The 13,951-nt window shown below is 39.5% G+C and overlaps 1 protein-coding gene across 1 annotated transcript in view; it reads left to right on the forward strand.

Annotated features, from left to right (window-relative positions):
* PIGK (phosphatidylinositol glycan anchor biosynthesis class K) overlaps positions 1 to 13,951 on the forward strand; it is a 120,859-nt gene that overhangs the window by 80,884 nt on the left and 26,024 nt on the right. Inside the window, exon 10 of the mRNA XM_063137268.1 lies at positions 3,153 to 3,228. Coding sequence (XP_062993338.1) covers positions 3,153 to 3,228 — 76 coding nt within the window. The remainder of the gene's footprint in view (positions 1 to 3,152; positions 3,229 to 13,951) is intronic.

Raw genomic sequence — 13,951 nt, forward strand, 5'->3', positions numbered from 1 at the left:
AGCATGTTTATGCTGGTCACTTTTATTTTGAAGGGGAAAAAGGGAAGCAAAGCAAAGCAAAAGGAAGGCAGTCACCACTCAAAATAAAATCAATGACAACTTTTATTTCTCACTCTCCTGATACCCTTTCTTTTTTAAGGATTTTGTGCATAAGCTCTGGGTCTAGGCTTCAAATTGATCCCACCATATGTGACAACCATGTGTCTGGACCTCTAACATTGTGAAGTATGGCAGGCTACAAGGCACTACCTTTGTATCCGTCAGGGGCAGCCCCTCCACTACTCCTGTATTATTTAAAACGTGTGAGAAGACAGATATGACTTTTATATGCAGAGAAGGATACACCCCTGTTTAAGAGCCCCCTTTAAACTCCTTAAGAGTTAGTGTGTTTGCAAAGAAGACTAGAGCATTGATAAAACCAACTCCACACCAAGTAGTGTTCCCTCTGGGTATCTAGAACATGGAAGAGTTATGCCTTGAGTTTTTTCTAATCACCCAAAAGTCAAAGAAAAGATTTCACAATGACCTGGTTCACATGATCACCAGGGCTTCAATAAATAAACCATAGTGGGTTGTGGCTTTTGAAAATTCAAGCCGCAACTGTGGCTTGTTATGTTGTCTGAACTCGGAAGAGGCGAATTGCACGATGCTTTAACAAGCCACGGGTTATCTGAGGTTTGTTTAACCCTCCCACAACCCACCCCCACCAGTTTGGGATGGCATGTTAAGCTGTAATCTCAGTTTGAATATGGACCCAGCATATGGCCGCACTGGTGGGCTGTTTGATAAGCATGGTGCACTGTTTGGTTATACAAACTGGCCCAATACAGGAATCTGGAGAGCTCCCAGGGAGGGGAAGTTCAAACTGGCAGATAGTGATTCTGGGAGGAACTATTCTACAAGACCTACTTTGCGTTAACTGGGTCAGCCTGGAATGAATAGTGATGTAAATGTTGGGTTTTTCTGCAGTCTTCCCTGTTCTTTATTAATGATCATTCCTGAAAACGGGTAGGAATACAACTGGTTTATCACAGCTCTTTACTGCAAATAGCACCTTTGGGGGCAAGTAGGAGCTTGATAAGGGGAATTTTCAGCAGAAAAACAATGCAGGGTCCTGTGATTCCATTTTCTCCAAAATAAAAGTGGTCAGGTTACGCGAGCATGTTTTAATCATGTGACTAAAGTCACATGTGGTTTGGCCCTAACAATTCAGTCCTCAAGGTTATTTCAAATCAGACATGTTTCCCAGAGAGTCATTGTATCCACTTGCCTACTGGACCTAGTATGCACCTCAAGCACTCTTGCTTTCACCTAGAATGCTTTTCAAGCACTGTCTTTCAATATAATAAAGAGTACATACATCAATTTCTGTAGAGTAAAGAAACTCATTTGCAACTTTGATTAATGCTAGAACACAACATTTATCTCCTTGCATTTCAATTGCTGTGAGTGCGTGACAAACACACACATTCTGTGATAAAACCTTATCACCTCTCCCCATGTATCTGGACAATGCAGGAGGCCTGATCTTTGCATGATTTTCCTGTAACACAAAGAATAAAACAGCTGATATGTATTGTAGGCATGTGGAATTTAAGGCATGTACAAAATACAGAGAGATTCAGGCTCAAAAAGGCCAAATGGTGTTTAACTGGGTGCATGTACCATTTTAAAATATGACTATTTTATACCAAAAAATATTGGTGAGGATTTTATTTATTTATTTATTTATTTATTACATTTCTATACCGCCCAATAGCCGAAGCTCTCTGGGCGGTTCACAAAAATTAAAACCACAGTAAAACACCCAACAGTTTAAAACACAATTACGAAATACAGTATAAAAAGCGCAACCAGGATAAAACCACACAGCAAAGTTGATATAAGATTAAAATACAGAGTTAAAACAGTAAAATTTAAATTTAAGTTAAAATTAAGTGTTAAAATACTGAGTGAATAAAAAGGTCTTCAGCTGGCGACGAAAGCAGTACAGTGTAGGCGCCAGGCGGACCTCTCTGGGGAGCTCGTTCCACAACCGGGGTGCCACAGCGGAGAAAGCCCTCCTCCTAGTAGCCACCTGCCTCACTTCCTTTGGCAGGGGCTCACGGAGAAGGGCCCCTGTAGATGATCTTAAGGTCCGGGTAGGTACATATGGGAGGAGGCGTTCCTTCAGGTAACCTGGCCCCAAACCGTTTAGGGCTTTAAATGTCAATACCAGCACTTTGAATTGGGCCCGGACCTGGACTGGCAGCCAATGAAGTTGTAAAAGGACTGGCGTAATGTGATCTCGCCGGCCAGTCCCTGTTAATAACCTTGCTGCCCTGTTTTGCACCAGTTGAAGTTTCCGGACCGTTTTCAAAGGCAGCCCCACGTATAACGCATTGCAGTAATCCAAACGAGAGGTTATCAGAGCATGGATAACTGTAGCTAAGCTACAGTTATTTGAGGTGGATTCAGGATTTGATGTGTATATTTATTAACAGAATACTGCATAGCTTGGGGTTCTAAGGGAATATACAACAACCACAAATTTCAATAATACATTTCACAGCTATATTGTCAACAGTATGTAATTATAGGAATGAATGCATATGTACGTAACGATAGAATGCTGGTCAAAATCTGTTTCAGCAAATTGTCTTTATCAAGCCCATATCGGTAGAATTTTAATCTTTGGGAGAAAATATCTTCTGGTCTACTTTAAATTAGTTGTTGCTGGGATGTACCTCTCCATTCTTAAAACCAAATCCTTTATAAGCCTACCTTGGAGGAAAAGATTTAAGATCTCATTCCACATTTCAGTCGTTCAAAAAATAATTATTTGCTAAACAGAGGAAGTTTATTGCAAACATTTTTTACAAACTCCAGCTAACTGAAATGTTTCTGTAACTCCATCTTAGTGGGACAAAATGAACTTGACTCTCAAGTTATTCTGATTTATATCAACTGCATACTGCCTTTCAGCCTACCTGGTACTTAATCTTATTCATTCTCTTTATTACACACTGTTGTCAATATAGTTCTGAACTATATTATTGGAGGTTGTGGTTACTGAATAGTGTATATTTAAAAGCCAGTAGTAACTGCTACCTTGTGGTTTTGTGCTTCCCTATATTATTTCAATGTCTGATCAAAATTAATTTCTTTTTCAGGCATGCTGTGGATGAAATAGCAACAGAGCCATTAAAATATGCAGAACAACTTCCAGTTGCACAAATAATACACCAGGTATTTTATTTCTTTCATTCATATTTGGCTCAAGACTAAATAAGGACTTCAGACTTGGAAATAAAATACTTCTGGAAGCTTTTATTGACTGAATATGTTTATATTTTCAAGTTCTGTTTAGATATTTTTGTTTAAGTAGCAACATTATTGGGAGCACAACAAGTGAAGATCTTTATTGGGTGTCATAAGAATTATTGTTTTCCAGAGTAGAGTTTCTGTTGTTAAATACCAGAGTAATCTAGACATTGTAGCAAAGATAAAAGAAGATACAGTCTCTGTCCACAGGCTTGCAAATTATTAGCACTGGTAGCCAGCCAGGAGCATTCATATTGCAAGTAGCAGAGATGGTAAGAGTTTGTGGCACCCCTGGACAGGGATGGAAGGCAGGACACAGAATTAGGCCTACACTTTTGCCCCCTTCTATAGAACTGCTGTACTCTCTCTCTTATGACAGCTTTTTCGATTAGCCGCAAAACTTCCCCAAGGCAAAGTGGGCTATACATGTAGTACATGTATTGTGTAGCTAGCCTGCCTTGCATTTGTGACTTTAGTTTCATCTTTTATAAAGGAAGGAAGTTGTTCCCACTTGTGCCTTGAGCCATATCACACCAAGTGCTGTTTGCTTAGTACATTTTTTTAAAAGTAAAGCCAATCCATTTAAAAGCAAGATTGAGAGACATTCCTCTGAGTCGAATGGGGAAAATGAATTCGATTGCCACAAGAGCCAGCAAATCAGCACTCTGCACAGCTGGATGGATGCGAGGTGGATTAATGATTTTCACAAATTCCAGCCAATCAGCACTCTTTACAGCCAGCTTCTGCTGAAAACTTGAAGTGGTTTGTTTATTTAAAGCATTTCTATACTGCGCTTCATCAAATGAGATCCAAGGGCAGTGTACAACAATATAGGTAATTCTTTAAAACCTAATACAGTATAATAGTACACTACAATGTTAACAGGGGCAACCACAATAAAAGGCAGCTGATAAAAATTATGAGGCAGACTGAGGGATTATACAAATTAAAATGCCAGGATAAATAAAAACAGCTTAACCTCATGTTGAAAATATTGTAAATATCGCCTTCTCCCGTACAATCCGCCCCGTACACTCAGGTCCTCTGGGAAGAATCCACTTCAGCTAGCAAAAACTAGATTAACAACTCTTACGCAGAGGACCTTCTCTTCTGCTGCTCCCAGACTGTGGAATGGCCTGCCGGAGGAGATTCGTCAACTTGACAGTCTTTTAGAATTTAAAAAAGCAATAAAGACTGATCTATTCCGGCAGGCCTATCCAGTGAAATTTTAGAATGTTTTCAGGATGTTTTAATCATGTATGGTATGTTTTAATTCGTTTTAATGTGTATTTTTATCTCATGTTTTTATACTGTTTGTTTTACACTTTGAATTGTTTTAGTTTTTGTGAACCGCCCAGGGAGCTTCGGCTATTGGGCGGTATAAAAATGCAATTAATAATAATAATAATAATAATAATAATAATAAAGTAGGTGCCAGACAGACATTCCAAAGCCAGGGCAGGATCTACATTACTGCTTTAGAACGGTATTGAAGTGCATTGACAACTGTTGGGGCCCATGACACATTCCACATATCGCTTTCAAACCACTTCCACAGTGTAATATCCTGCTTGGTGTAGATCTGGCCCTAGCTGCTCCTGGACGTAATTATCCAAGAGAAGTTGTAGGTATGTTATTATTATTATTATTTATTTATATAGCACCATCAATGTACATGGTGCTGTACAGATAACACAGTAAAAAGCAAGACCCTGCCGCATAGGCTTACAATCTAATAAAGTTGTAGTAAACAATGAGGAGGGAAAGAGAATGCAAACAGGCACAGGGAAGTGTAAATAGGCACTGGGTAGGGTGAAGCTAACAGTATAGAGTCAGAACAAACTCAATATTTAAAAGCTATAGGGAAAAGAAAAGTTTTTAGCTGAGTTTTAAAAGCTGTGATTGAGTTTGTAGTTCTCAAGTATTCTGGAAGAGCATTCCAGGCGTAAGGGCAGCAGAAGAAAAAGGACGAAGCCGAGTAAGGGAAGTGGAGGTCCTTGGGCAGGCGAGAAGCATGGCATCAGAGGAGCGGAGGGCACGAGCGGGGTAATAGTGTGAGATGAGAGAGGAGAGATAGGCAGGAGCTAGACCGTGAAAAGCTTTGAAGGTCAACAGGAGAAGTTTATATTGGATTCTGGAGTGAATTGGAAGCCAATGAAGAGATTTCAGAAGTGGAGTGACATGGTCAGAACGGCGGGCCAAGAAGATGATCTTAGCAGCAGAGTGGTGGACAGAGACCAGCGGACTGATGTGAGACGAAGGAAGGCCAGAGAGAAGAAGGTTGCAGTAGTCCAACCGAGAGATAACCAGTGCGTGAACGAGAGTCTTGGCAGAAGAGACAGACAAAAATGGTCGAATCCTGGCAATATTATACAGGAAGAAACGACAGGATTTAGCTACTGCCTCGATATGAGGAATAAAGGAGAGCGAGGAATCAAATATAAAGCCAAGACTACGAGCTTCCTTGACCGGAGTAAGCGTGACATCGTTGACAGTAAGAGAGAATGAGAGATGAGGAGAAGGTTTAGGAGGAAAAACAAGCAATTCAGTTTTTGCCATATTAAGTTTCAAACGACGATGAAGCAGCCAGGCTGAGATATCTGAAAGACAAGCCGAGATACGATCGTGAACATCGGGGGAGAGTTCCGAAGATGAGAGATATAATTGTGTATCGTCGGCATACAGGTGATATTGGAGGCCATGAGATTGAATAAGATTACCCAAGGGCAGCATGTATAAAGAAAACAACAACGGGCCAAGCACCGAGCCTTGTGGAACCCCTACTGAAAGGGGAAAAGAGGAGGACGAGCTGCCGTTAGCCGACACGCTGAAAGAGCGACTCTCCAGATAGGAGGCGAACCAGTTATAGACAGAGCCACAGAGTCCAAGGTCATGGAGGGAATCTAAGAGAAGATCATGATTCAAGTTACGTACATTGTACTTGGTCATAACTGTTATGAATAGGGAAATAGTCTCTAGGAAATATAATTCTGAATAAGATTTGAGCAGTCTCTAACTTGAACAATTCTAATCTCCTTTTAACACAATTGTTATCATGGAAAAAAGCAGCATTTGTGCAGGTATTTCATTCTAATTGTGACCGCATTTAACTGCTGGCATGCTAGGCCAGATGCCGCTGCTGTTGTCTAAATGGCCCATTAAATATGTCTGAGCGTTTCAAATACAGCTGCCTTTGAACAAAGGTAGATCCACAGGAAAAATGGAAGTCCACCAAACCACAAAGTTGCTTGGAATATCCTCTGGGCATTAATTATTATTGTAACTCTGTTTCCAAGTATCTTTGTCAATCAAAGTGGCTTCCTGCAGTTGAATTTGCTTGCTGGAGGCAATGCCAGCTTTAGCTTAAAGGAAACATGAGCTTTATTTTAAAACTTTCAAGTGTACAGGCCTTTCCTGCAAGATGTTAAACCCAAAGGAAATTTAAAACTTTAGGCTGAAATCTGCACCTCCGGGAAGAATATCTGATGTGTTCAGAACATGGAAGATTGGAAATCAGGACCAGTTTGTATGTCAGGAACTCCCTTGGTGTTGGCAGAGCTTCAAATGACCCAGCAAGCCTGCAAATGTCACATTTAAAATTCTGTCTTCATGCCTGACTCTCAGCATAAATGAATTAAACAGCAGAGCAGGCAGTAAGTCAATATGTTCTTAACAGTGAGAGTGAGCAATGAAACAGTTTGAGGATTGTTTGGAATAGGTAAATAGGAACTGCACAGAATGGCTCACCTACAGGAATATCTGGTACAGGAAACAGAATTAACCTTTAAGATGGTTGACCAGACGAAATGTCACAGTAATATTTTTACAGCACAAAGAAAGTAATATAACCCTGGTGGGTTTATCTGGCTGCTTTGTGCCATATTGCAATGGAATACTTCATTGAACAGAATCTAAAATGTGGTGTTTCTTGTATTTCGATCAATTTGTAGTGCAAACAGTTACTCATATATTTCATAGGGAAAACACATAGCTGGATCCCATTATTTGTGTGGTCTGGCGTAGTCCAATATGGCGTTATCTTAAGGCCATTGTGAGTAGATTTAAGGGCTCAGCTTTTTTTTGTCAAATATTGGCCTCCAACGTTGAATAGAAAAAAAACACATAATTTACCAGCTTTTTACTTCAGGCCCATACATTTAGGCTTTTTGTCACAACACTTTAATAACCATCTTGTTATCAAAATCTACACAAAAAATATTTGCATTGATGCACCAAGTTTTTACATTAACTTAAACCAGGCAAGGTTCAGGAAGGTATTCCCATGGACATGTATTGGCATGGCAGCTGGATTTATGGTCAAGCAATTCATGAGAACAGTTTTCACACAGATCTGTGTTATGTGTGACTGCAAAAATCCAATAATGGGGTCACTGTTTTGAAGTATGCCTCTTTGAGAAAATAGCTGAATTAAGAAAGAAATACTGAATTGTTATATGTCTCTTTTCACACATGATAGAGAATGGAAGACTTTGGTGGACTCAGAGAAATGTTTGTGATATCAAAAGAAGCTTTGTTCTCATTAAATTTGATACTGGGGACACTGTTCCAGGACATTCTTAAAAATAGAGCTGGAGTTCAGCCAGTGGACCTGGACTACAAATGAGTTGTATTTTGCTTAAATGGAATCCAGAGATTTTATAAAATATGTTTCCTTCTAATATAACATTACCTACCCCAAAGTGGGGGAATCAATTTTATTGATGAAGGACATGTTTCGGTCAGTGTTGGGTCTACTGATTTTATTTTAATTGAAAACTCCAATAAATGGCAGTCATATATCAGCATCAAGTGCCTCTTCCATAATGGTAAACTTCAGGTAGAGGAGAATGGGAAGATGCAAGATATATATGGTATTCTTCTCCCTTAATATGGTGCATTCTTAGCCCTTGGAGATTTATCCATATCACTCTTTTTTCTTTTTCTTTTTAGCACTTCTTTTAGGAAAGACACATGGTCAGGTATATGAAAACAGACGTCAAATGTTACATATAAAACTTAGATTTATTCAGCAGTTTACCTTGCTGAGGAGACAATACATAATTCTCCATATTTCTGGCACCAACTTATATCCTTGTTTAGAAGATGCAGGTCAGCTATTCATTTTAATATGTGCCCTATATTTCCTCAGAGTTAGCAATAAACCAAGTCCAGTTTCAGCAGAACTCAAATTATTAATTAATGTATAGAACATGAGCTGCCGTGTTGAGATGCCTAAAGGTAAAGCAACGTTTAACCTAATTCAGAAATCCTTTAGCAGGCTGTTTCCTGCAGAATTCAGAAAACAACTTTGTCAAGTAACAAGGTTCTTTGCTGAAACTGGCTAAGCACTTCTAACATGAAGGTTGAAGGCTGACAAAGTTCTGGTTGACAAATACAGTTACATTTACTTTGAACAAGGCCAAACTGTGTTTAGCAAATAATGCTTTCTGACTAGTAAGCTGCTTATGTAGCTTCAGTTACAAGACCCATGTCAGATTTTGATATAAGTGACATGAATATATGGCAAAACATTTATTTCTACAGTTTATATTCTGCACCTTCAATGTTGATTGGCATTTGCAGGGCAGCTTTCGTCAAAAAAAGAATAAAAAGGACAAAAATTACAATATCAATCCAGATCCAGGCTTCTACACGTCTGTCAGTTAAATATTGTATCTTGCTCTTCCTCCAAGTATCACAGGGTAGCATAATTTGGTTCCAGGTAGCTCCTGTGTAGGGAAATAAATCTAGCTGTATGAATACTAGCTCTTAAGCAAAGAACAGATGATGTACTTATAAACTTCATTTTCTAATAAAAGAGCAGGGTGTCTGTCTGTCAGCACTGTAGTGCCAAGACCGTGAAACCTGGACACCTGAAACTTGGCGGGCAAACTAAGGTATATTAGGGATGTGCAACTCGGAGTATTTCATTGTTAAAACACATTAGTTAATTTAATTTAACTCTCCCTGACGAGGCTCGCCTGGCACCAACGCTGCTATCTTTCCAGCGCCAGGTTAAGACTTTCCTCTTTGCCCAGGTATATTCTCACACTATTGCCCCGCTCGTGCTCTTCGCTCCTCTGATGCCATGTTTCTCGCCTGCCCAAGGGCCTCTACTTCCCTTGCTCGGCTTCGTCCATTTTCGTCTGCTGCCCCTTACGCCTGGAACGCTCTTCCAGAACATTTGAGAACTACAAGTTCAACCACAGCTTTTAAAGCTCAGCTAAAAACTTTTCTTTTTTCTAAAGCTTTTAAAACTTGATTTTGTTCTGACTTTATACTGTTAGTTTTACCCTACCCAGTGCCTGTTTACCCTACCCTGTGCCTGTTTGCATTCTCTTCCCCTCCTTATTGTTTTACTATGATTTTATTAGATTGTAAGCCTATGCGGCAGGGTCTTGCTATTTACTGTTTTACTCTGTACAGTACCATGTACATTGATGGTGCTATATAAATAAATAATAATAATAATAATAATAATAATAATAATAATAATATATGGCGGCACATCTTAATCACCCACATGTTTAGTTTTTTAACGGTTTTTAATGCTTTATGTGTGTATGTTCAGTGTTTTAGAATTTTAAATTTTGTATACTCGTTTTTATCTTAATTTTAGAATTTCTGTAAACCGCCCAGAGAGCCCTGGCTATGAGAGCGGTATATAAGTGCAATAAAATAAATAAATAAATAAATAAATGTATCCTGGTGCTTGAAGCCTGCAGTACCATTGTCAGTCACTAGGTGTCAGACTTTGCATAACTTTGCAGTTGATACGTTTGAACCCAGGCTGGAGTAATCTGGGGAGCAGAGTTATAGGGGTCCCCCTTCTTCTCCTGCTGTGACGTAGCCTTCCCTCAGGGGAATGGAGTTGACAGACCCCTGCATCAGGGAGCTTTAAAGGTGCACCATAGCAGGGGCTATACTTAGGGCTCCTTACGCCCTCACTGACATGGGACAGGCACTGCCTGTCCTCTGGCTTGAAGGCTTCTCTGTATCAAATGAAGGAGTATTCTAAACCCGTGCAAAGCTGGGTCTGTTCGCTAGTAAGCATATAAGATTTATTTATTTTAGGAAGATTAACTCCTGTCTTATTCCATGTAGAGAAACAGTGAGTTTCTCTGAGGGCTCATCTACACCAAGCAGGATATTGCACTATGAAAACGGTATATAAAAGGCAGCAGCCACACTATGGCTTTATAGTGGTACTGAAGTGCACTGACAACTGTTGGGGCCTATGACGCATACCATATACCGCTTCCATACCGCTATATCCTGCTTGGTGTGGCTCCTGCCTTTTATATACCACTTTCATGCCGCTTTCTTAGTGCAATATCCTGCTTGGTGTAGATGAGCCCTGTGTGTGCCTATTGATTCAGGCCTGCAAAGGTTCTCTTTAAGCGACCCTTCAAATACTTAGGAGAAACCATGTCACTCCTCCTCTTCAAAGTGTAAAGGTGATATCGTCATAGTGTCATGCATGTCTGTCTCCAATCAGTTCTTTCTCACTGATCCAAAGTGACTCCATCTGCATAAACAATTTGCTTTTTATATGTTAAGTGAGTTACTTTATTTTTTTTAAAAACCAACCATCATGAAACCTTTTCGCTAAGAAACATAGGATAGCATTTCTGTGTGCAGCAGAATGCCTGTCTCCTAAGGATGAATGAAGCACATGAATAGGAAGTGATGCCCATCAGCTTTGCATGAATGCATTAGTACTTGCCATTTTAACCTTGTCAGCGATTGCTGGGTTTATCTGCTGGGAAGCCTGTGTCAGCAGTGCAAGCCATTGACTGAATCTACTTAGAATGGGGCTGTGAGAAAGAGAGAAATCCAAAACAGGTTTCAAAAGAAGTTATAGCTTGCAGTTTCTTAACAGACGTTAATTTACATTAAAGATAATCAGCCCCTCTGAAACCGCAATCCGGATTTTAGTCTTTCTGTGTGGGGGAAGGGGGAAGAGTCACACTTCTTCCCACTTGGTTAAGCAGCAACACACAGATGGGTCAGAATACATTTGTTTACAGATTAACAGGTTCATTTCACTTTAATTTGTTGAAAATAAAATGGTGATTAGCACGCTATAGATTTTTATTCATCTCTTATAAAATCAGTTAAGGGTGTTTAAAACTTTAATCAAGCATGCAAAGAGCTTAATAAGTGAACAAAAGGCGGTACAGGTTTCAGCTAGATGGAAGTGCTGATATGCTTTAGTTAGTACACTTATCCTGCAGGTGAAAATGCACTGGAAAAACTGATAAAAGAAGAATTCAGAAATCAGTGATGAGTGATCATACTGTAGATTAGGCTGATAGTTTTAAAGAACACCTGCTGATGAGCCATCTTAACATCTGTGAGCCCAATAGTTAGACACTTTTTTAAGCCATGCCTCTTCCTGAAATAGCAGAAAGCTTGTAGTCTGAAATATTTAGTTAAAATGTAGATATACCACCTCTTATCAATGATTTTAAGGTGGCTTACAAAAATTAAAACTAATAATAAACAAAAGCACAGTTAAAAGACTAAATTTCTAAAGGTTAGCTAGATGGAGGCTGGTGAGTAAGCCTGAGCATTTCTAGCTGGCGTTTTTCAGGTTGATGTAAGCTGGCATCTTGTCAAATTTGCTTGCAGACTTGAAAGTACAAAGGTTAAGATATTGTGGACTCTTGGGCTGAAAGCTGATGGACAAATGGGTATCCTCTGTTTTTCAGATTGTGTCCCTCATCTCTTTTTCCCCAGTCCTGTTTTTCTCCGGAGAGTTGGTTGCAACCATATTTCAGTGAGTGATGAAAATAGCCACTTGAACAAATGGTCTAGCCATGCCCAATTTGTAAACTCAAGTAAGATCAAAGCTCCTCTTCTGTGAAAACACACACATTAATTCCCAGAATGCACCATTGGCATAGGCGTCAAAGTTTCAAGGCGGTGTCCTTGCTTGAAGAACTATTCCTGAATTCTTGCCTCTAATCCATCCTAAGGAGCTTTTGATTGCTCCAGTGTGAATCGTAACTTGATTGGCCGCGATCCAATCTTCTATTTCCATGCTGAGTTATTGCCTTGATTTTGCTTTATGAACAAGTTATCACCCTGTTTATTTCTGCTTTACTTCTCTCATTCATATGACTAGGAAAATGGTTCATTCATTTCACTTCCACATAAGCCAACGGCTGCTGGTATGAATAAATTGATCAACCATATGAAATGAAATCAATGTGGGATGTGACATAAGACTCTTCCTGTTCCTGCCCCTGGATATAATTCTTCTTCTTTGGGGTCTCTCTGCATCACACATATGGACTCTGTGTCTGTGCAGAACCACTGTTGGAACTTCCGAGAACTGAGATTTTTAAGCAGGACGCTCGCCCCTGTCCCCTCCTGCGCCTGCCTAGAGGGCGGTGCTCTCACCTTCCCCCTCAGTTTCCCATCGACTGCTGCAGCATCAGCATCACTGAGAGTATCCATATTAAATTTCTCATTCAGTATGGCAATTGAGCTGAGTCTTCTTCATTTTTATTCTTCTGTACCTATCGCTCTTTTTCTTTGGTTGTAAATCACTACCATTGTGGGTTTTTTCTGCAATGGTCTATGGCCCTTCGACCCCCTTTCGTAAGTGTGTTGAGTGTGGGAGCAAACCATCGTAGACCGATGGGCACAACCTCTACCTTTTCTGTTTGGGTGAGGGCCATGTGGTAGAATCCTGCTCTTCTTGTCAAAGTTTTACCAAACAGGCATGCCGAAATCATTCCTCCCGCCTTACTTTAGGAGCAAGCCCTACAGGCTGTGGTTTCAGCTAAGCGAGATTCATTTCTGAACAATGTTTTCCGCTTGCATGGCACTTGCACCCAACTTTGACTTCCCAGTCTGAATCACACAGTGGCTGCTATCTCAACCCTTTGAGATGATTCATGAGTTTTTGATATTCTTTATTATTCTACCTTTGGCTGGAAGCTCTGAACTCTTGTCACTTTGGTAGGCCTACTCCATCTTTCGAAAAGTTCTTATACTGAAAAGAATGTACATTTCTTATTGTACTTTTAAAAAAAAAAGTATGTCTGTGAATCCTGAAAAATTCTGGAAAGACTACTGTGAAATCAGTTTATTTTTATACCTGGTATAGTAATAGCACATTTCCAATGTAAACTATGCTCAAAGCATCTTACAATGAAATCAGAAAAGTTTAAATTATAAAATATAATTATTACAAGACACCCCTTTGTGGGCACAGTTATCCACAGAGGTCTATTTGGTAGGCATTTGTGAAAGTTTTAATTGTAAATTGCCCAGAGAGCCTCAATTATTGAGCAGTATAAATATGTAATACATAAAATAATCAAATTAATAAATAAAATAAGTGCTTTCTCCAGTGTAGCCCCCCCTCCCCGCCAAAAAAACCTCCTGTAGAATGTGTTCCCTCAAGAACCTACTGTTAGCTTCCACTATCACAGCCTTTACTAGAGTGTAAAAACACATATTTTCAATCTAGGTTTTTAATGTTTTACTGATTTTAATGTTTTTGTTTCTTATTATTTTAAGATTTTTTATTGTTTTAAATGTTGCACTCCACATGCTTGTTTTGTCAGTATTAACTGTTGGGAATGTGTTCCTTTTCTCTGAAGGCTTTTTTTTTTAATGACATGGTTTTGTT

Source organism: Elgaria multicarinata, chromosome 1 (assembly GCF_023053635.1).
Source record: "Elgaria multicarinata webbii isolate HBS135686 ecotype San Diego chromosome 1, rElgMul1.1.pri, whole genome shotgun sequence".
NCBI classification, from domain to species: Eukaryota; Metazoa; Chordata; class Lepidosauria; order Squamata; family Anguidae; genus Elgaria; species Elgaria multicarinata.